Raw genomic sequence first — 24,450 nt, 5'->3', positions numbered from 1 at the left:
AGATACCTGATGCATGAAATTTGTGCAAGGGACTTAGCCCCTACCACTGTGGCTTCATCTGGAAGTCGTCCAGAAGGACATCTGGAAGGACATCCGAGAGGACGTCCAGTCTAATTAGCATATCATGCTTTTATTATTATTATTATTATTATTTTTTTTTTTTTTATTTTTTTAAATTTCTTTATTGATTAAGGTGTCACATATTTGTCCTCATACCCCATTCCCATCCCACCCCTCTCCCCACGCATGCCCCAATACCCTGTTGAACTTATCCGTTGGATAGGCTTATATGCCTGCATACAGGTCCTTTGGTTGAACTCTCCCCCTCCCCCCACCCTCCCCCTACCCTCCCCTATCCTCCCTCTGAGGCCCGATAGTCCGATCGATGCCTCCTTGCTTCTGGTTCTGTTCTGTTCCTCAGTCTATGTTGTTATCATTTCCCCTAGATGAGCGAGATCATATGTCACTAGATATATACTAATAAGAACTGAATGTGAGACGAGCAATAATAGTTATGCTGACAGGCAAATGAATCAATCTGTAGCGAGCTTCCCCCTGGACCAACAGTTCTTTTGAGACCCAATTTCAATGTCCAGTAGTTCCTTATGTGTACATGTCAGCACTGACCCCTCAGTTCTGGATGGTGGACAAATGGTGGTAATGGAGGTCCGACTCCATCTGGTTTGGTCTCGGCCGAACCCAGGGGCACGGCGTCACTCGGACTAAGGGGCACGTGGCCTCACCCATACCCAAGGGGCGCGTGGTCTCACCCGGGCCTGGGACCCAGCCTCACCCGGATGGATCCAGGGGCGCACGGCCTCACCCGGACCCAGGATCTGGCTTCACCCGTACCCAGGGACGCTTGGCCTCTCCCAGACCCAGGGCCACTTGGGCTCACCCGGGCCTAGGTGTACGAGGCCTCACCCGGATCCAGGGACACATGGTCGCACCCGGACCCAGGGACGCTTGGCCTCTCCCAGACCCAGGGCCACTTGGGCTCACCCGGGCCTAGGTGTACGAGGCCTCACCCGGATCCAGGGACACATGGTCTCACCCGGACCCAGGGACGCTTGGCCTCTCCCAGACCCAGGGCCACTTGGGCTCACCCGGGCCTAGGTGCACGAGGCCTCATCCGGATCCAGGGACACATGGTCGCACCCGGACCAAGGGACGCTTGGCCTCTCCCAGACCCAGGGCCACTTGGGCTCACCCGGGCCTAGGTGCACGCGGCCTCACCCGGATCCAGGGACACATGGTCTCACCCGGACCCAGGGACGCTTGGCCTCTCCCAGACCCAGGGCCACTTGGGCTCTCCCGGGCCTAGGTGCACGAGGCCTCACCCGGATCCAGGGACACATGGTCTCACCCGGACCCAGGGACGCTTGGCCTCTCCCAGACCCAGGGCCACTTGGGCTCTCCCGGGCCTAGGTGCACGAGGCCTCATCCGGATCCAGGGACACATGGTCGCACCCGGACCCAGGGACGCTTGGCCTCTCCCAGACCCAGGGCCACTTGGGCTCACCCGGGCCTAGGTGCACGAGGCCTCATCCGGATCCAGGGACACATGGTCGCACCCGGACCCAGGGACGCTTGGCCTCTCCCAGACCCAGGGCCACTTGGGCTCACCCGGGCCTAGGTGCACGCGGCCTCACCCGGATCAAGGGACACATGGTCTCACCCGGACCCAGGGATGCTTGGCCTCTCCCAGACCCAGGGCCACTTGGGCTCACCCGGGCCTAGGTGCATGAGGCCTCACCCGGATCCAGGGACACATGGTCTCACCCGGATCCAGGGACGCTTGGCCTCTCCCAGACCCAGGGCCACTTGGGCTCACCCGGGCCTAGGTGCACGAGGCCTCACCCGGATCCAGGGACACATGGTCTCACCCGGACCCAGGGACGCTTGGCCTCTCCCAGACCCAGGGCCACTTGGCCTCACCCGGGCCTAGGTGCACGAGGCCTCACCCGGATCCAGGGACGCTTGGCCTCTCCCAGACCCAGGGCCACTTGGGCTCACCCGGGTCTAGGTGCACGTGGCCTCACCCGGATCCAGGGACACATGGTCTCACCCGGACCCAGGGACGCTTGGCCTCTCAGACCCCGGGGCACGTGACCTCACCCATGCCTAGGTGCACGAGGTCTCACCCGGATCCAGGGACACACGGTCTCACCCGGACCCAGGGACGCCTGGCCTCCCCCAGACCCAGGGGCACGTGGCCTCACCCTGGCCTAGGCGCACGAGGCCTCACCCGGATCCAGGGACACACGGTCTCACCCGGACCCAGGGACGCCTGGCCTCCCCCAGACCCAGGGGCACGCGGGCCCACCCGGGCCTAGGTGCACGAGGCCCCACCCGGATCCAGGGACATATGGTCTCGCCCGGACCTAGGGGTGCGTGGCCTCTCTCAGACCCAGGGGCACGTGGCCTCACCTGGACCTAGGTGCTCGAAGCCACCTGGAACCAGGGGCGCGTTACCTCTCTCAGACCCCTGGTCGCGTGGTCTCACCCGGATCCAGGGGCTCACGGCCTCACCCGTACTCGGGACCCAGCCTTACCCGGATCCAGGGGCCCACGGCCTCACCCGGACCCAGGGTTCAGATTCGCCCGGACCCAGGGGCACATGGCCTCACCCAAACCCAGGGGTGTGAGGCCTCACCTAGACCCAGAGGCGTGTGACCACATCTGAGCCCAGAGGCTCGCAGGCTCGCCTGGACTCGGGTCTCAGCGGGGTTTCGTCTTCCCGATCCCAATTCCCGCTGGTCAATTCCCTCTCAGCAATTCCTTCGGTCATTTTCTCAGAGCTCCAGGGCGGCTGCCGCAGAACTCGTTGGGCGGCGGGCTCGGCAAGGCTCCGGTGTGCCCGGTGCCCGGCGGTGGGCTGGTCCGGTGTCACTGCGTCGGCCCTTGGGTCTGCAACGGTGGCCAGTCGCTGAGCGTGCGCACCTGGCCACTTCGGGGCATTGAGATTCTTGAAGGACTCGGAGGTCAGCAAGCACGGAGTCTCCCACCCCATGTCTCCCAGGGGCTCGTCTGTCCGTGCTCGGCAGCGAGTGGAGCCGTCCCCTCAGCCGGAGACCGCCGGGGGAACTGCGCCGAGCACGTTCCAGGCCGCCATTGTGTCGCCTGAGCCATAGTTCTTAAAGTGTGGACTTTGGGTCACCGGCATCAGCATCATCCTGCGTACCCCTCTCTTTTATTCTAGTTGTAGAGCATCTGCTCAGCCAGCCCCCCGGTCTTTCTGGCTGGTGTCTGCTCTGCTCTCCCGTCGTAGTCTCAATATTGTTGTGGTAGGCAACGATCAGGCTGCCGCCCTATGTCTCCATCTTGGTCCTCCTTTGTACAGTTAAGTCTTGATTGTTGTTGGTGTCACTGGGAGGAATTGTCCTCCAGGCCAATTGGCCGTGAGGACCCTCTTTGTCCATATAGGAAGAGTTGCTGTGCAGGAGACATGTTTGTGGGCCGGGTCTTGATGCAGCAATGCCTTGGCGCTCACTGAGTCTGCCTCTAGAATGCCTCCCTTATGCAAGTGATTGAAATCTGGTGTCATCTCCCACCAACCACTAGATGCCCTCGTTTCTGGGTCTCCAATGCAGTGTGGGTCAGCCACTACCTGAGGCACTCAGCAGGAAAAAGCTTCTGCTCAGCTTGGCTGGGGCGGAGCTACAGGGTGGAGCCTACAACCTTGGCTTCCTGTCAGCCCCGCCCTATGAGGCTCCTGTGTCTGTGTCCCTCTGTATTCCTTGCAAACACCTCTGAGAGAAACGCGCCCTGGAGTTTCGCCCACTGCCAAACAGTCCAGTCCCTCCCCTAATGAATCTGGACTCCCAGATTCTCGCCTGGAACTGGGTTTCAGTGCAGTTGGAACTGGGTCTCAGCGCAGTCTGGCGTCCCTGTCTCCTTCCCAGCAGGGCCACCCAGTGGCGCAGGCAAAAGTCCGTCCTCTGCGCACCTTCCAGTGCGCGCGTCTGGAGCCGCCGCTTCTCTGTGCCTCCGCCACCACAGCCCAAAGTCATTCCCCCAGCGTGCGCCTGGCTTCCCAGGGTTTCGCCCGGAACTGGGGTTCAGTGCAGTCGGAACTGGGGTTCAGCACGGTACTGAGCTTATGTCTCCTTCCCGCTAGGGCAGTTCAGTGGCGCAGGCAACAGTCCGTCCTTTGCGCCCCTTCCCGTGCGCGCCTTTGGAGCTCTGCCTTCCCCCGCTCCTCTGTGCCTGCGCCCCACAGCCCAGATTCATTCCCCCAGCCTGCGCCTGGCTTCCCATGGTTTCGCCCGGAACTGGCGCTCAGTGCAGTCGGAGCCGGCGCTTAGCGCACTCCGGAGCCTTTATCTCCTTCCTGCCAGTGAACGCCGGCCAGGCCGTCAGCCGCCCTCTCCTCTCCGGCTCCATCCTCCCCGCAGGCGCGCGCGCTCGTGTCTCCGCCAGTTTCTCCATACCTCAGGCTTTTACAGCTCCCCCGATTGTCCCCGTGGCCCTCTCCTTCCCCCCAGCTGTGGGCATTTCAGTCCGCCAGCTCTCCTGTGGTTCTGGACGATGTCCGTTCTGACCTCTAGTTGTGCCTTTGAAATTGTTGTGCCCGGCTGCAGGTTAGGTGTTTCACCTATGCCGCCATCTTGGTTTCCTCCATGCTTTTATTATTATAGATAGAAGCTGGAAGGCTGGCTTTGGTTATATATAAAAATAGAAGCTAGAAGGCTGGCTTTGGTTATATATAAAAATAGAAGCTAGAAGGCTGGCTTTGGTTATATATAAAAATAGAAGCTAGAAGGCTGGCTTTGGTTATAAGACGTGGGACCACTTTTTAACCAAGGAAATTTTTTGGTCTATCTAGTTCAAAACTAACAAATCCTGAGTGAGTGTGTGTGTGTGTGTGTCCAGTTTGTGAGCACATACACTGGCAAAAAAAGGACAAGAAAATGACTTCTTCATTTACTGAGTAAAATAAATAGGGACAGAGAAGGAAGTTTCTGTGCATCTCACTCAATGTGCCATTGCTAGAAATTAATGTGTACATTTTTCAATATGTAATACACTCTAAAAGAAAATAAACTTAAAGCTCTGAAAATGATGAGATTACATTACAGCTTTTAAAAAGTGAATTTTAAGAATCTGATGATCCTGGCCTAGGAGGGGGTTGACAGATTGGCTTTTGCGTTGGTATAGTCCGCTTTGAAACCCATTTGCTCAGAGGTCAGTGTCTGCACCTTCCATCTGCCCACTTCACTTGGCCCTGGTGCGAGAGGAGAGAGCACTGTGCTGTAGTTTGTAGCTCCCAGCCCACCAAGAAGCTTAAGCTGGGTCCTCTTTCTCCTTTTCTGGCCAGTTCTTACTCCTTTATTATTTCAATACTTACTTCTCCCCATACATTGTAAGCTTAGTTGAGAGCAGGTATTGTGGTTTCTTGATTTTTAATATCCTCTCACACCAGAGACATCTCTGTTTGGAGGACATGTCTAGAAGGAAGGCAGGATAAAATGGTCATAGTGAAGGTTTGTTTGTTTGTTTGTTTGTTTTAGGGCAGTAAGTAAAAAATAAATAACTCAACTATCATCTACAGATTTTCTTGTTGATGTTCATGGAGAGTGCATATGTTTGCCACCGTGAGTAAAATCATAAGGATTGTGTGGATTGAGGATTCACTTACTCTATGTCAGGCCCCTGAGTACCTCTTGAGGTTGATAGTGTTATTCCAATATGTTCAGAGCTGGGAGTTCAGTGCAGGCTTATTCACCTTTGCAGCCTCTTTTAAACACTAACCTATTATATCTTTGTGTCATAGTTGACACCAGTTACTAAAATTAAGAAAATTTTTGTAATTGCACAGAAAACCAAAGATGTATTTCCCTTATTCTCTTGATAGTTCTGTCTTTAAATGTGTTGAGATCAGGAAGTTGCCTAAGTCAGTTTGGGTTTCAGCTATGTCTCTGTTTTAAATATTTCAGAAGTCTTTCACATTTCTGAAATTTTCATTTCTTTCTTTAGAAATACTCTATATAAGCTTTTTAAAATCTAAAACTGTCTATTTTGAGGGACTGAGATCATGTCTGTTTTGTTCACTGAGTTAGTTTCATCCTCTCATATTGCCCGGCACATAGTAGATACTCACTAAATACTTGTTGGACAAAGATGTCAAAATCAGAAAAATGTCAAGATTGGATATAGAAACAAATGACTCTTTTAATGATGAAACAATACCAGAAAGTAACAAAATGTCTCAAGAAAATGAAATTGGGAAGAAATGTGAGATCAAGAAAGAATTATTATGGTCAACTAATAACTGTTAATGTAGGAAACATTCAAACCTGCAAAGAATTTTTGTGAGTTTATTTGAGCCAAACGGTCAACAATTGCTGGGAAGCAGAATCTCAACATATTGAGATAATGCTCCAGAGAATGGTGGTTTTTCACCTTGTTTTATACATACAATCAAAGGAGGAGGTGTAAGTGGGTTACATGAAATCTATTGGTGATAGATTAGGGAGGTGGGGGAAAGCAAAGTGGAGAAACCTCTGGGACTGGATAAAAAGTAAAATGATAGACATATGCTTCTTTTACATAGATGGGTACAGGATAGTTAACAGCAACAATTAACATTATAACAGTAACAATGAGGGAATTTGTGGTCTCTGCCCTGGCACCCTGGTACATTGGTTGTGCCCTGAGAGGTCTGGAAAAGGGGAAGTTACAAGTTACCCTGACATTCCAAAGATATGTTATCATAGATGCAAAAGACAACAGACAGTCTTAGTTGCTGTAAAGATTGACTTTTGTCAGGAAAGAATCTAGCCTAGGACATGACTACCTGCCATAAACTGCTTTTAGTTTAAAGGTTTTCATTTCAGACCATCCTTTGTGGTTACTTTAGGTCTCTGAGTTTGCAAGGCTGCCAGGCAGGCCTCCCCTGAGCTAGTCAGCTTAGCATGTGGCCCCTTTTCGTCAGGATGATGGTGAGACGCCTCCAAGGAAGGTGTTACCGGCTGAATGCAGATCGCTAGTGGTTAGTAACTCTGCCTCCAGAAATGCACCCAGTGTGAAGGATGATTATGGTCAACTAAAGAATATCAACAAATTCAGGAAGGTCGCATTTCCTGGAGCGGGAAAACTTCCGCAGATCATTGGAGGATCAGCTCTAGTAGCTCATCATGCTCCAAGAATGCAGAATTACAAGAGTGGTTAAGGCAGGAAGTGGAGGTGCAAATTCAACATGCAAAAGAAAAGTCTCTTTGCTGAAGATCACTTTATTTTATTTTATTTTTTATTTATTTTTTTAATATATTATATTGATTTTTTACAGAGAGGAAGGGAGAAGGATAGAGAGCTAGAAACATCGATGAGAGAGAAACATCGATCAGCTGCCTTCTGCACACCCCCCACGGGGGATGTGCCCGCAACCAATGTACATGCCCTTGACCGGAATCGAACCTGGGACCTTTTAGTTTGCAGGCCGACGCTCTATCCACTGAGCCAAACCGGTTTTGGCATGAAGATCACTTTAGATAAAACCCTAATGTAAAAAAGAGAAGATATCTGAGGCTTTTATAAAAAAGCCACGGAAAAACATTTCCTGGTAAGCATGGCTTCCTGTTTCTTCTGGGATGCATGCATGTAGTAGATACAAGGAATTTAAATTACAAATATCCTATGGCCTGAATTTGTTAAATAAAATGCACAAAATTCTCTCCTCTCCCCACCTACCCAACCCCAAATAAAAAAGATTAGCTAGTGAATTTCCTTCACATATCTAGGTGCTTTTTAAACTGCAGCCCCATCCGTTTTCAAATCCAGATGTTTTGAGGGCCCATCTCTTTGGGGGCAGGTCCCAATGATTGGGGTGGCTGGTGTGGGACACGAACCCCTCACTCCTCAGGGAAATACTGAGGAGTGAAATTTCTCCTGATAGTGGGTCATCACATGCCTGCCTCACGAAGGCATCTTGATGTGGTCCTTTTATCTTTTGTTGTCGTGGCTGTTCAGATAGCTTCCAGGTCTTTTTCAGATGGAAATGATTCAGATGTAGTTGTTGATTTGGTGTGACCTCGGGAGGAGGTGAATTCAGGATCTTGAACTGCCTTCATAACAAATTCACTTTTCTTTTTTAAAAAATATATATTTTATTGATTTTTTACAGAGAGGAAGAGAGAGGGATAGAGAGTTAGAAACATCGATGAGAGAGAAACATCGATCGGCTGCCTCCTGCACACCCCTTACTGGGGATGTGCCCGCAACCAAGGTATATGCCCTTGACTGGAATCGAACTTGGGACCTTTCAGGATGCAGGCCGACACTCTATCCACTGAGCCAAACCGGTTTCGGCGACATATTCACTTTGAAATAAAAATTTTCATTGTGATATTTGAATTTGTTTTCTTGGCCCTCTTTTATACACCTAACAACTTACATTTTCCCAAGATTCTGAGTGAATATAGGACATTAATATTCTGTCTTGTGAGTTATCAGATCATATAGAAACTGGTCATAGAATAGTTGTTTGGCTTTCAGGATAATTTAAAATATATATTTTTTAAATATACTTTTATTGATTTCAGAGAGGAAGGGAGAGGGAGAGAGAGAGATAGAAACATCAATGATGAGTGAGAAGCATTGGTGGGCTGCCTCTTGCATGACCCACACTGGGGATCGAGCCCTCATCCAGGCATGTGCCCTGACTGGGAATCCAACAGTGACCCCCTAGTTCATAGGTCGACGCTCAACCACTGAGTCATGCTGGCCGGGCTCAGGATCATTTTAGATCATATGATCTGCACGTGGTTCCTAAGGAGTAATAGCCCCTTCTACCACACCACATTTGCTTTCAGGAATCATGTCAGTTAACCGAGGAGCAAGATCTAGTCCCTATAAAACAAAACAAACCCCACCAACACTAACAGCAAAACCTAACTAATGGGGTGTGGTGGAGAATGGGGCTTACCTTTGTGAGACGTTGATGAGGGAAATGTTCGATGGGTGTTGATCGAATGGAAGTTGTCCATCTGCTCCCAAGAGAAAACCGAGGCGCTGACTTTGTAATCCCTGAGCCTTGAAAACAGCAGTCCTCAGGCTGGCCTAGGCACTCCCAGACTCTTTCCCAGTCCCTGGGGCGGGTGCAAGTGCGGAAACCACCGTGAGATTCTCGAACGTAAAAGTAAATCATGAAGATTCCCTCCCAGCTTAAAATTCCCTCTCCCATTCCAGCTTGCCTTTGGCGTTCCTTTTTACTCAATTTCTCCTGCACAAAAATGCTGGTGCTGGGCAAGCACTGTGGGACCTGCCCCGGGGCCCTGCTGCCCTGAGAGATGCCCCCAGAGGAGAAATGCCGGAGAACTCCTGTGGTTTACCAGGAAAATGTTCTATATTTCATCTTATCCTGGTCACTGCTTCTGAATGCTTGTCTCTTAACTCTTCACGAACTTGAGGATAGAAGAGAGTTTGCAGACTATATCATAGACTTGGTCATTGGTTAATATAGAGTAGTATTAGATGATATGAAATTTTTACTTTCATGTAAAACAGTTCTGTATCATTTGATTTCTTTTCTTTATCTTCCCTTTCCTCCCCCCCCCCCCCCCCCCCCAGCAAGAGATCATGGCTTGCTATCATACGCAGAAAAAAAGAGAGACTGGACAGGAACAGAATTAGAAAAAAGTAATTTAAAACCCCAAAGAATATAGTAACGCACAGGTGTTAGTGTTCACTCATGATTGTAGATGAGACAGATAATAAACTATTAGTGGCACATGAATGAGCAAATGCACCATTTATACAATAGTTACTGAATCTACATTAGTCTTTTGAGCGGAGTAAAATCCCAGAATAGACAGTAATCGGTAGCATATACTCGCCAGGCACTGTTCTGGGAACTTTATGTGAACTATCTCATTTAGTTCTCTCCACCATCCTAAGTAGGTAATATACATGGGGAAGAGAAGGTAAAGAAATGTGACCAGCAGAGATCTGAACAGCACTCATCCATCAGGAATGGACCTCTTTCAGCCGGGAACACGGAAACCAGCGAGGGCGCCCAGGCCCGTCCCAGTGGTGGCAGAGCTGGCCTTGAATATCTCCTCAGGCTCGACAGTGGGCCACTCTCTAAGTAGACGTGAATTCCAAGCAGATTCTACGACTCTGAAAAGAAGTATTCTGCTTGCCTTTCACCTCCTGAACCATAATCAACTTCTGAAGTTCTTAGCAACTTAGTGCACATCCCACCAATGGATCCTCTTTGTAGTGTAATAGCAAGAAACAGGTGTGGTCCAGTCCTGGACGACAAAGGAAGGTGTAGAATATGGCAGTGGAGTCGTGTGAGAAGTTGCATTTCGCCGGCCCAGGGTTCTCTGTTTTGGTGATCTGTTACACTTAGGACTATCCACCGCCATTTCAAAACTGGCTCTTCAAGTTTTCAGAACCTCTTATCAGACTGAAACTCAGCCAAGGTTGAAGCTGCCCAGTGTCTCTGTGCCGGCCCTCCCCCACTGCTCAAGGACTCCTATTTAGCACACGGCATTGTCTGCAGAGCCTGCTTGTGTGTGAGGTCATTTTTTTTTTTTTTTTTTTTAGCATTGTTCTTTTTTCTTCTTACTTTGGTTATGACCACAATCTTCAAAAGGAAGGGAAGGCTGTCCTCACACATGTTAAGAAATTCAGGCTTCTTTTATGTGCATGCTTTATTGTAACGTTTGTATACAACATGAATAGGATGTTGTAAACATATACGGCATCAAAACCAAGGCATATAACAAGTAGGCCGTGCTCATTGAGTGGGTGACGTACATCACCAGGACAGTTATTTGGTACATGCTACTTATATTTGTGTTTTAAAATGATAACAATGAACTTTCGTTTCTTTTAAAAAATATTTTTATTGACTTCAGAAAGGAAAGGAGAGGGAGAGAGAGAGAGAAACATCAATGAATAGAGAGAATCACTGATTGGATCGGCTGCCTCCTGCACAACCCCCACTGGGGATCAAGCCCAGGTTGCCCTGACCAGGGAATCAAACCGTAACCTCCTGGTTCATAGATCAATGCTCAACCACTGTGCTAAACCGGCCAGACTGAAATTTTGTTTTAAATGCCTGAGAATTTACTTTCCAAAATGATGATTTATCTGTGATCCATGCCATTCTCTTAGGTTTTCCTTAAAGAACACCCACTGTGGGGAATACAGAAACAAAGAGAGGGGTGTATCAGTGAGCTTTGTCGGTATAACAAACCACCCCCAAATCATATTGTTATTTCTCATGGTCATGAAAATTAAATGAGATAATTCCTATAAAGCTTCCACACAGTACGTGGTAGAGAGCAAGTGCTGGGTGGTTCTTTCACTGACCTGGGCTCAGTCATACAGCTGCAGCGGCGGTCACCTGGGTGCTGGCCTCTCTTTCCTTGTGGTCTTCATCCTCCAGGCGGCTAGCCCTGGCTCCCTACATTGTGGTGTCGTGTTCCCACAGGTAAGAGAGGGCAAGCCCAGATGTGCTAGTGCTACTCAAGCCTCTGCTGGCACCATGTTTGCTATTGTCCTCTTGGGCAAAGCAAGTTTCATGAGCAAACCCAGATGCAAGGGTAGGGAAATTGACACAACTTGTTGATCAGAGGTACTGCTAAGAATCTGTGGCCATTTTATTTATTTATTTATTTATTTATTTATTTTTTTTTATTTATTTATTTTGGTAATCAAATATAGTCTGCCTCTGGCAAAATTTATTCACATTTCTCCTGCAAGAAACGTATGCTCACCTTTATCCTCGGGTTCCCAGCAGTTTCATCCCATGATGGCTTAGTCTCTACGTCTGGAGGCTTCTCCACAACGTGCACCATTTTGGATCCGGATGGGACACCTCAGACTCAGCTCTTCAGATGGGAGCCTCATCCTGAGACAATGGGCTAGACATAAATGATCTCCTCATACACACCCAACATGCGTGGTGAGACAGGGGAAGGATTACCAAAATATGTAACCCATTAGAAACAAAGGTACATGGACAGGGCACAAGTAGCAATCACTGTTCCACAGCAATTCCAACCCCCAAGGCAATGGTATCGGGAGGCAGGGTCTTTGGGAGGTGATTAGGTCATGAGGGTAGAGTCCACGCGAGTAGGATTAGTGTCCTTGTAAACGAGGCCCCAGAGCCTGCTGGCCTCTCCTGCCGGCCTCTCCTGCTGGCCTCTCCTGCCGGCCTCTCCTGCCAGGTAAGGACACAGCGAGGAGATGGGCATTTACGAACCGGGAAGCAGGCCCTCACTAGGTGCAGGACCTGAGCGTGCTGGCACCCTGATCTCAGACTCCCAGCTGCCAGAAATGTGAGAAATAAATTTCTGTCTTTACAAGCTACCCAATCTCGGGTGTGTTGTTATAGCAGCTCAAATGGACTTAATGGGAATAAGTGCTCTATAAAATTAAAGACTTCAGAAACCTTTTTTTTTTTTTTTTAGGGAGGTTCAGGAAAAAGAAGCTAGTGTAGCTTTGTGGTTTACAGATGGGCTCTCAAATGAGGGGATGGGGCTAATTCCCCATATAGGGGCTGCACAGCGCTTAGCTGTAGAGGAGATGTATGGATCAAATAAAGCAGTGGTCGGCAAACTCATTAGTCAACAGAGCCAAATATCAACAGTACAACGATTGAAATTTCTTTTGAGAGCTGAAAACCAACTTCTGCGCATGGGCCACGAAGTTTCAATCGCACTGTGGTATTTTGTGGAAGAGCCACACTCCAGGGGCCAAAGAGCCGCATGTGGCTCACGAGCCGCAGTTTGCTGACCACTGAAATAAAGGAACAGCTGCTTTGATTTATAGAGCATTTCTGCAGAATGCATCCAAAAGCACGTTGCTATAAGTAAAACCCAAGCTGCCCACTGGCTGTTTATTGACTGTGCATATTGAACTTCTCTCTCTCTCTCTCTCTTTTTAAAGTGTATATTTTTTATTACCCTGAAACAAAATCATGCCTTTTGGCTTAATCCTACCGAGTTAAGAACATTAACAATAATTTGCATACAACAAAGTTCCCGAAACATAGCAGATGAATTACTTTACATATGTATTTTAAGTATACTAGGTATTTATGACTCAGAAGTAACCTTGGACATATTTTAAACAGCAAAAATATACAAATCAGTTACAACTGGAAATGATACTGGCCCAAGTGCCCCGTGTTTTTATCCCAGAGACACACTACAGAAATCCCAAGTTAAGACAACTTCACAAAATGTTTTGAATATTAAGAATTTTTTTTTTTTGGGGGGGGGGAGCGGACACAATTCTGAGGCAGGAGTCTAGTGAGGGAGCACACCTGTTTCTCCACTCCCCTCAAGAGATTCATTCAGTTCAGGCTCCCACCGTGCAAGAGCTGCTGGAGTCACTTCTGTTTCAGATGGGTAATCGTTGGATGGTGTGAGTGACTTTTGCATCTTCACCGCAATGAATGGTAGTTTGTGAAATGCATGTCTGTTTTAAAACATAACTGTATCCCAGCAGACGAAGCAGCAGGCACTGTTGGTAGTCTGAGAGTAACGTCTGCTCCCCACCCGTCTGGGCCCTGAAAGCAGGGAGCATGGAGGTGTCAAGCAGCCCGGAGGTGCTGTCAGTGGCACCGTGGAGTTGATTGTAGTCACCTTTCTACCATATTAATTACAATCATAGCCGTACCCTTTTTCTTGGCAATGGAAGCTTCTCGCGAATACCTTATTCCTAGGAATGCATTTGGGGCACAACACAGTATCCTCCAGGTGTCGGGGTGGAAAGTTGCGGGAAGGTATCAAGAAACGTGAACACACTTGCCCCGGTTTATCAGGGACCCAGGCTGGCCCAGCATAAAACTGTAGCTGAACCCAGTGCCCTGTGTCTGCAGGGAGACTCTGTCCATGGACCACACACCACTTGTAAGCAGAGGCCTCCTGTGTCAACCTCACAGTCTCCATCTCCCCAGTCTTCCCGGTAGTGGCTGCAGTTCTGCTCCAGGAGGCAAACACATCATCTGGGGTGGAAGTTGTCACGAAAATATTGTCCATTCCCTACAGGAGAGCAGCAGCCGCCCCGTCAGGAGCAGGCCCCCCCACCAGGGGAGCAGTCAGTTCAGGAAGACCAAAACTGTCCGGAGTCATTTCCCCCTTTTGCATCTTCAATATCCTTTGTGATAATGTCAATATCTTTGCCTCCCTCTGGTTTGACAGGAATATTCTTTTGATCAGGGTAAGCATATGCGCGCAGCCTATCATATGTTTCCCATTTCTGGCCGCTGGTGCTCAGCTTTAATTGCTGGCACCAACCCCTCACGATGTCTCGGTGAATCAGGTTAACTGGTGGCAAGTGAAAGGGCAGCGGAGGAATTGGTATCTTCTTGTGAATTCTTACTCTTTTATTTTCTTGTGCCATCTTTTGTGGACAAGAAGCTTTGTCATCTTTCTTAGATCTCTTCCGTTTGGTCTCCATCCCTGAGGTTCTTTGTTTACTTGGCTCACCAGCAGCCCCATGCTTCTCTTTAGTTGGTACTGGTTGGGATTTTGTAGCTTTTTGCTGCTCCCCTGACTTATTTGGGGCCTTCTGCTTCTTGCCTTTTGCATTTTCCATACTCAGAAAAGAATTCAAGGCTGACGAAGAAAACGTTCTTACCTCTCTCTCTCTCTTTTTTTTTTTAATATTTTTTTTATTGGTTTCAGAGAGGAAGGGAGAGGGAGAGAGATAGAAACATCAATGATGAGAGAGAATCATTGATCAGCTGCCTCCTGCAGGCCCCCTAATGGGGACTGAGCCTGCAACCTGGGGCATGTGCCCTTGACTGGAATTGAACCTGGGACCCTTCCTTCAGTCTATAGGCCAACACTCTATACACTGAGCCAAACCAGCTAGGGCACTTCTTCTCTTGAGACATTGGCAGAAAATTCTGATTGAGGGAACTGAAAAGTGAAAGTGCCAGGGAGAAACAAATGAGTACAAGTGAATGAAGAGTGGACTTAGATGGGAATAAGTTCTCTATAAAATTAAAGACTTCAGAAACCTTTTTTTTTTTTAGGGAGGTTCTTGCTTTTTTTTAATTAGATTTTCCCAAAATGCTTTGGAGAACCTCCTTCCTGCATTTTGCTTTAGAAGAGAAACAAGCCATATTTTTTATTATTTCTTCTAGCCTTGCACTTTTATAATAACCTATCTCAATTAACACTCTTCAAATTCTCAAATTGTGTTTTGAGTAAACCCCAAGAAATTAAACTATTAAGTGTGTTCTTGCCAATACACTTAAGGATCCAGCACAAGTTTTTTGTTTTGTTTTTAAATTAACTTTGGAGCAGCAAGAAGATAAGACTTTTTTTTTTTCCAGCCTGTAATTTTTTAGAGATTCAAAGAATGATTTTTTCCTCTTAGATGTGTCATTTTTAAAAATCAAAAAATGGAGCAGAACAATGGGTTTTACTCAGTTGAATGAAATTATTCATTCACTTATGGATCTGAATCAATCTGTTTGGGAAAGTACACTTGTTATCCTTTAAGGCAGTGGTTCTCAACCCTTCTAATGCCGCGACCCTTTAATACAGATCCTCATGTTGTGGTGACCCCCAACCATAAAATTATTTTCGTTGCTACTTCATAACTGTAATTTTGCTACTGTTATGAATCATAATGTAAATATCTGTGTTTTCCATGGTCCTAGGTGACCCTGCTAGCTGTAGAGCCTAAGACCATCGGAAAACACAGATATTTACATTATGATTCATAACAGTAGCAAAATTACAGTTATGAAGTAGCAACGAAAATAATTTTATGGTTGGGGGTCACCACAACATGAGGAACTGTATTAAACGGTCGCGGCATTAGAAAGGTTGAGAACCACTGCTTTAAGGATTGTGTTACTATGGCGTGTCCTATAAAGTACCACTAAGTTATTATGACACAGGACCTCTGGGATTTCCTGGCCCCTACCAGATGCTTGTGGTGATGCCTGGGCTGGAGGGACTGGATGAGGTGGTGGAGAGAGGTGTATTCAGGGTGACCACATGGGGCTGCACTTGTTGTGCCCAGCACAAGGGTGCCTGGCCACATGGATAAGAGGGTCAGGAGATCCATCAATGCCCAGTTCACCAGGCTCTGTGCCCTGGGCCAGGGGTGCATCCTCCTGGAGAAAGAGGCATTCTCCTAGATTTCACAAAGATGTCATGTGGTCACTGCACAAAGGCTCATTAAGGCGCCATATGGAGCAGTGGTGAACCTAGGCATAAAGCCATTCTGATTTGTAAATCATCATTTTCTTTTAACAAGACTTTAAATATTGGAATAAAATAAAATAGGAGAGATAGATGGTAAAATCTGAAAATCAGAACGTGGTAACTTCATTTATGAAGTAGGGGAGACACTGCAAGATCTTCTTAGTCACTAATAACTGAATGGTGTGTGTGTGTGTGTGTGTGTGTGTGTGTGTGTGTGTGTGTGTGTGTGAATGTGTACTTTAATTTCTAAATGCAGCAAAAGTCTTGAGCTTTCTGAACTCACATGACAGAGGAGTAGTCTCTAACACATTTCTTTGTCATAACTACAAAAAGAAGGCCCTTCTATGCTTTCGGATTTGTTTCCCTCCTGTAATCTACAAATTCATCTCCATACTAAACCTCACATGACTTGCACACTGCCTCGCTCTGCATGGTGTATCCACATGTCTGAAGTTTCTCCACTTGTGAAAATTTAACATATTGCTGTGAAACAAGGGAAAGGTTTTGTTTCCTGATGGGAAAATTTTGCTTAATGCATATATTGCTTAATGTATAATAATGTATGAATTACATAAAGAATTCCTTTTAACTTAATTCTCTCTTCAAATACCTTATCTCCAAATATGATTACACTAGAGGCCCGGTGCACGAAATTCGTGCATGCGGGGGGAGGGTGTCCCTCAGCACAGCCTGCACCCTCTCCAATCTGGGATCCCTCTCACAATCCAGGACTGCTGGCTCCCAACTGTTCACCTGCCTGCCTTCCTGATTGCCCCTAACCACTTCTGCCTGCCTGTCTGATCATCCCCTATCCACTCCCCTGCCAGCCTGTTTACCCCCAACTTCCCTCATCTGCTGGCCTGGTCACCCCTAACTGCCCTCCCCTGCTGGCCTGATCCCCCAAACTGCTCTCCCCTGCAGGCCTGGTCCCTCTCAACTGCCCTCCCCTGCTGGCCATCTTGTGGTGGCCATCTTGTGTCCATATGGGGGCAGGATCTTTGACCACATGGGGGCAGCTATCTTGATCTTGTGTGTTGGAGTGATGGTCAATCTGCATATTACTCTTTTATTAGATAGGATAGAGGCCTGGTGCATGGGTGGGGGCCAGCTGGTTTGCCCTGAAGGGTGTCCCGGATCAGGGTGGGGGTTCCCTTGGGGTGTGGGGTGGCCTGTGGTGGTTTGCAGGCTGGCCATGCCCCCTGGCGACCCAAGTGGAGGCCCTGGTATCTGGGATATATTTATCTTCTACAATTGAAACTTTGTAGCCTGGAGCAGAGCCAAGCCTTCTGCTCACTCCTCAGCAGCCATTTCTGTTGGGGTTTATTCACCTTCTATAATTGAACTTTGTAGCCTGGAGTGGAGGCCTAGGCCAGCCAGGGCAGGTGGAAAGCTTGGCTTCCTCCGTCGCTGGGGGCAACCCAAGCCTGCTCTCTCAAGCTTCATGGCTGTCGCCATTTTTCTTGGGATTTATCTTCTATAATTGAAACTTTGTAGCCTTAAGTGGAGGCCTGGGCTGGCCAGGGTGTGCAGTAAGCTTGGCTTCCTCCATCACCAGGGAAACCCAAGCTTCCCTATTGCTCTCTCCATGACCACAGCCATCTTGGTTGGGTTAATTTGCATAATCACTCCTGATTGGCTGGTGGGCATGGCTTGTGGGTGTAGCAGAGTGATGGTTAATTTGCATATTAGTCTTTTATTAGATAGGATTCTGTGTTACTGGGTTTAAGGTTTCAACATATATCTCTCTCTGAAGGTTTCAACATATGAATTTGGGGGTGTATAATTCAGCTCATAACCATGTAGTAACATTTTCCGCTTGTTCTCCTTAGAGTAAGTAGGCACAAAGCCTCTCTTTTATGATCAGAGATATGACTATGTGTTGTGTTTATAACTGGTTTCCATAGAAGCAAGTAAGGAACAATGACTTCCATGGTTGATCTTTGTAGCACCCAGAGTTTGGATTACTTATGTAGTTATCACTCCCATTGGTCTTTTGACATAAATGCAAACCTGCTTTCTGAACCTCTCTTCCCCATGTTTGTGAATCTTTCCCTATCAATTGCTTACTCATCAAGTTGGCCCCAACCTGGGGACTATTATAAGTTGTCTGGAACTGTGTAGTGTTTGTGAATAAAAAGCTACCACAATAACTACCTATGGAATGGGCCATAAATTTTTATGTGTGTTTGAATAACAGATCATCCTAGTCCTATGGAATCAGAAACTTGAAAGGGCCCAGACATCTGTAATGTTTATAGTTGTCCTGAAGATGCTGTTGCTTCCTAATGCCTGAGAGCCACTATGCTAACCATTTGTCTGTTTCTTTATTTTCTCTTACATCCAATCTCACTGCCCAGTGAAAGAAGGGTTATGCAATTTCCCCTTCCTTCCCTGAGGGATCTAGTTCTCAGGACAGATGATATGCATGCCTGAAAGGAGAATTAGAAAGCAGAAGCAGATTTCTGGTAGTTGGTTCTAATTTTTCTTTGGAATTCTTCATCTCTGTGTGAATCAAAGCAAGATTTATTTTAGCAACTTTATGAATATAACTGTGTCCTGGTGCATGAATTTGTGCATATTGAAAGGAAATTAATTAATCCCTCTGGTGCAGGGACTAATGTAGGCAGTCCCGGGTGGTGGCCAGAGGGGTAGCACTGGGCAAGACGGGCCGAACATGCCCTAGAGCCAACCTCCTGTGGTCCCTCCCCTGCTGGCCTCACCTGGACTGGCACCATGGCTCAAAGGGCATCTGCAGAATGAGCAGGGTCCCTCTAGCAGGTGAGGTCCCACGGCCTGGCCTGCAGGGATCGGCCGAAACCGGCTCTCAAACATCCCCCAAGGGGTCCTGGAATGCGAGAGGAATTGCAAGGAATGGGCCCCCTCCTCTCTGGTTCCAGGGTGTGTCACCTGCGAACCACCACTGCCAAGTGACCGCAGCTCCGCAACTCCTTTGTTGAACACCTGCCCCCTGGTGGTCAGTGTGTGTCAGAGCTACTGGCCAGTCAGCCAGTCAGACTGTCGCTTAGCCTTTTATATATATAGATTTACTAAAGTTTATTACATTACTCTTTATCACAATGAGACAGGAAGGTCAATAGAATTGTTTGGTTTTTCTTTCTAATTTACCATAGTTCCTTATTTATTTTAGTTAGTTAGTTATGTGATGTTATGTTATGTTAATCCTCACCTGAAAATATTTTTCCATTGATTTTTAAAGAGAGTGGAAGTGAGAGGGAAAGACAGAGAGAAATATCAATGTGAGAGAAACATCGATTAGTTGCCTCCTGCACGTGCCCAGATCAGGATCTGGGCTAGGGAGCAACATGCAACCAAGGTACATGCCCTTGATTGGAATTGAACCCAGGACCCATTTGTCCACAGGGTGATGCTCTAACCACTGAGCCAAACTGGCTAGAGCCCATAGTTCCCTTGTTAGAATCTCACAGTTCAGAATGAAGCTACTGGTTGTGTAGGTTAGTTTGATGTTCTTTCTGTGCCTGGTTCTATACTTTGATATAATTGCGGCAAGGAATATACCTGCACCTTTGGGGGACATTCTTAGAAACAGCAGCCTCTTTGGTTGACTTTCTGTTGTAATTTTCCTAATGCTTGCACTTTCTAGGTCAATGGGACCAACTCATCTAGAGGCTGGACTGGGTCAGAAAGGCAAGGTGAAAGCCACCATCTTTTCTGCATCTCCATAGAGCATCGTTAATTCCACATACTCTCCCTTTCTCTCTCCTTACCAGATTATGGAATGAGCCTTCAAATATGCTTAGGCCTTCACCTAATTTAGGACCGATGACTTTATGGTTGTTAGGTCTTGAAAAAGAATGACCATCCTGAACATCATCCAAGACCATTTTCTGTATGATTGAAGTGTGCTTTGCTCTTTATATTATGTATGAAGTGATTCTTGGTTTTAGGAGAGCAATATAGAGCACGGCCAAGATGCAAGGAAGATATTATCACCTATTCTTGCCTTTTTCATGAAAATTTACCCATTATCTCTCCCATCTACCTCTTGCATAGTATAATAAATTGTATACTAACTAAAACAGATGGATACAGCTCAACTCCATACTAGCTAACTAATGTACTTTCCCCAGATAAGATAGTAACTTGGCTGTAATGCATATGAACCTCCCTCATCAGGCCCCCCAGCCCAGAGGACCTGTGCCGGGAAGAGGAGTCCCCATAACATCTGGCTTTGAAAACCAGTGAGGATTACAGCTGGGAGAAATGAAGGGCTGTGGAAGACCAAGATATTATTCTTAAAGGACTCAACCACAAGCTTGCTCACTCTGAGCTCCAGTGCAGAGGCAGCAGTTGGAAAAGAGCCTGGGTCACACAGAGAGAAATTTAATTGACTAACCCTAGGGTAGGGCTGGAGGGGCAGGGATGGGTGGTAAATCTCTCTGGGGATGGAAATTTTGGCAGATGCCATTGTTCCGTTGTTATGCTCTCCTTCCACCTGGCTGGTCCAGATCTGTCACTCTCCAATAACCTGGCTGACACCATTTGCCCTGGCATGGCATTCCTCAGAGATCCTCCCCTGCCCAACCTGCTTGCCCGGCAGAAGTTAATGCCAAGCATGCTCCTGACCCTCCAAATAGGTGGAGGCCGGCCCTGGCTCACATGGCAGTCTTTCCCAAGCACTCTCGAGCTGGCATAAGCAGCGACCAGGCTTGGCTCACGTTGAAGTTGTTACCAGGCAGCTCCAAGGCCAGCACAAGTGGCAGCCGGCCTCAGCTTGAATGGTGGCCTTTCCCAAGAGGCCACAAGCCTGGCACCTGCAGTGGCTGGCCTTGGTTTGTTTCCTAGCTTCCACCAAGCCAGTCTCAGCCTGCACTGGAGTCCCTCCCAAGAGGCTCCAGACATGACATTTCCCTGTTTAATTGGGTAGTCTTTCATGACTCACTCTTGTACATTTGCTGAAGATAGTTGAGGATGGTGGTTAAGTGGAGTACTCTGGAGCCCAAATGTTTACTTATTGGTGACCTTGGCTAAATTCTTTAATCTTCCTATGCTCAACTTGCGAACTCTGATAATGACAATGCCTACTTCATGGAGTCTGTATGAAGATTAAAGAGGTTATCACATGAAAAGTGCCTAGAAATTGGTTACTGGCCCTACATAATAGCTACTTTTATGGGGAAAAAAAAATATGGACATAGCATTATTTTGCCTTGCTAAGTGAGGAAATGATCACAACACCTTTATAAAAACATGGAAATTCTACCTGAGCTGCCAACTTGTTTCAAAAAGCCATTAAAGGTGGGCAAATATGGCTGCTGTGTGATGGATAAATGGGAGTGTGTTTTATTATTGCTACTAAGCTGGTGTAGGATTGAAATTTTCCATGTAATTTTTTGTTTTTAAAGCAGCTTTGTTAATGATGCTTACCACTAGAGACCTTAGAGAAAACTGTATATCTTTCATTACTGATTCTTTATCTGGCTTGTGCTATGTGATTCCTGCCTAAATATATATCTTATTTCTGCTCACCTCTCTTATTTATTAAAATTGCATTAAACACTTAACTATTTCCTTATTTCCTTTATTTTTAATATCTTCCATGAGTGTATATTTTTGTTTTCTTCCTCAAACATTTGTAAGCACTGAGTATTGAACAAGCGCTTAACCTGAAGTATGTATTAATGATATTGGGCAGAGGAACAAGGGAATTTCAACTTCCAAATTTTATACTTCCTTATTAGATTTTTGTCTTCATGTATTTTGTTGTTCTTTTACTTCAAGCATGTTTTACTTTTATAAATTTTTAAAAGAAAAAAATTTAAGCTATGATTTATATAGTCACTATTTAAAGAATCATCATGATGAACAGCACTGAGACTGAAATAGACACAAAACAGACATTTAGACTCGGCCCCAAAGCCTTTCAAGTTGACTCTCTTGATTTAAAATTACAACCTTTGCAAGTATTTTTTTTTCCTTTTTCTGTGTCTGTTTTGATTTGCAATTATTGGAGAACTTAAAAGCAAGAAAAGGATTGGTTCCCAACGCAATCTACAATTTTAAATTGTTGATTGAATCCTGGGCACCTGTAATATTGAACTGCAGAGACCTACAGGGTATAAAATACAACTGTGCTCATGACTCCTAGTCATATTGGTCTTTTACTTGTAAGCAAAATGTCATAGAACTGTCCGCTCATTTTAGTGCATTTATTGTACCCAGAAATACAGAATCGGGAGTGCTGAGCAAAATGTTTCTTTATTTTAAAAAAGATTTTAAATTGATTTTTAAAGAGAGAGGACGGGAGAGGAAGAGAGTATACAAGTTAAACGTCAATGCAACTGGGCATGTGCCTTGACCAGGGCGAACCCGGCAACCTTTCCCTGCAGGGGATAATGCCCAACCAACGGGACCACACCAGCCCGGGCAGAATACTTCTTTATTACTCTCACTAGAGGCATCTAACTCCGGTATCTCTACCTGCAGGCAAAATGAAGGACCGGCTATCAGAACTTCTGGAGTTAACCAAGCAGTATGACCAGCAGTTCGCAGACGAGGACGATGAATTTGACTCGCCCCAAGAGGACTTCGTGTTCGAGACAGACCACATCCTGGAGTCCTTGTACCGAGACATCAAGGTCCTTCAGGATGAAAACCAGCAGCTGATGATCGACGTGAAGCGGCTGGGAAAGCAGAACGCCCGCTTCCTCACGTCCATGCGGCGTCTCAGCAGCATCAAGCGCGACACCAACTCCATCGCCAAGGACATCAAGGCCCGCGGGGAGAGCATCCACCGCAAGCTGCGCGCCATGAAGGTGCTGAGCGAGGCGGCCGAGGCGCAGCACGGACCCAACTCGGCGGTGGCGCGCATCTCCCGCGCGCAGTACAGCGCGCTCACCCGCACCTTCCAGCGCGCCATGCACGAGTACAACCAGGCCGAGATGAAGCAGCGCGACAACTGCAAGATCCGCATCCAGCGCCAGTTGGAGATCATGGGCAAGGACGTGTCGGGCGACCAGATCGAGGACATGTTCGAGCAGGGCAAGTGGGACGTGTTCTCGGAGAACCTGCTGGCCGACGTGAAGGGCGCGCGGGCGGCCCTCAACGAGATCGAGAGCCGCCACCGCGAGCTGCTGAAGCTGGAGAGCCGCATCCGGGACGTGCACGAGCTCTTCCTGCAGATGGCGGTGCTGGTGGAGGAGCAGGCCGACACCCTGAACGTCATCGAGCTCAACGTGGAGAAGACCGTGGACTACACCGGCCAGGCCAAGGCGCAGGTGCGCAAGACCTTGCAGTACAAGAAGAAGAACCCCTGCCGGACCATCTGCTGCTTCTGCTGCCCCTGCCTCAACTAGCAGGCTGGCCTGGGGCCCCGCACCCCCTCTCAACGGGAATGGGCAGGGAAGCGCACTGGGAGAGATTTGGGGGCTCCCTTCACTGCGGCGAGTTGTCCCCACTCCTACGGACCTCAGTTTTTAGAGAAAGAAGAAACTCGAGGTCCAGAAAGTCGCATCTAGCCCATGCTTGGGACTATAGTGGATGCCTTCGGATGTTTCTTCAGTAAGTGCAGAGACACCCTGAAGTTGTGTGAGGTCATTATAGGGCAAATTGCTTCCTTGCCCTCTTAAGGGAAGAGGCATAAAGAACTGACTAGCGAACTGGAGGGTAAATGTCCCAGGCATGTTTCCTAATGAAGTTCCAGGAGGAAGTCAATTCCGCATTGGCTAATAGTATGAACTCATCGAAACAAATTCATACCCTCTCCTGAAAGTACCTTGGTTCTGTTCAATTTCACGTCTTTCATTTCCACTCATCTGGTTTGTGCTGTGTGATTCCTGTCTAGAAGTATACCTGTTTTCTTCCTGCTCACCTCCATACTTATTAAAATCACATTCAACACTCACTATTTCCTTATCTCTTTACTTTTAATATAGTTGGGATTTTTTTCCCAAATATTTTTAAGCACTGAGTATTGAACAAGCCCTGAAATTGATGTGTGTATCAGTCACATTTTATATATTTTTCATAAGTAAATTAAAATTTATCTTTTTTACTTGATAGTTACAAATGCACATATACATATGTAAATGTGAAGTACTAATATTCACTAACACATGTACATAATGACTAATTGGTTTCCATTTTACTTTTGTAAATATAAACTATAAATATCAAGAAAAACACTTTTACTGGTTATTGGTGTTGGTTGTCTTGTTTTGAGTTTATCATGCCCATCTGCATATCCAGTCCAATCTGGGCAGGAACTTCATTTTGAACAACTCTG

At 47.1% G+C, this 24,450-nt stretch overlaps 1 protein-coding gene across 3 annotated transcripts in view; it reads left to right on the top strand.

Annotated features, from left to right (window-relative positions):
* Positions 1-24,069, top strand: part of STX11 (syntaxin 11) — a 41,861-nt gene extending 17,792 nt beyond the window's left edge. For all 3 annotated transcript variants that reach the window (XM_054722241.1, XM_054722240.1, XM_028140871.2), the window contains one exon: positions 22,653-24,069. In XM_054722241.1, coding sequence (XP_054578216.1) covers positions 22,653-23,521 — 869 coding nt within the window. In that variant the 3' untranslated portion in view covers positions 23,522-24,069. The remainder of the gene's footprint in view (positions 1-22,652) is intronic.
* The last annotated feature ends 381 nt before the right edge of the window (positions 24,070-24,450 follow it).

Source organism: Eptesicus fuscus, chromosome 10 (genome assembly GCF_027574615.1).
Source record: "Eptesicus fuscus isolate TK198812 chromosome 10, DD_ASM_mEF_20220401, whole genome shotgun sequence".
NCBI lineage: Eukaryota > Metazoa > Chordata > Mammalia > Chiroptera > Vespertilionidae > Eptesicus > Eptesicus fuscus.
The sequence above is the reverse complement of the archived record's forward strand: the minus strand, read 5'-3'. Positions and strand labels throughout refer to the sequence as shown.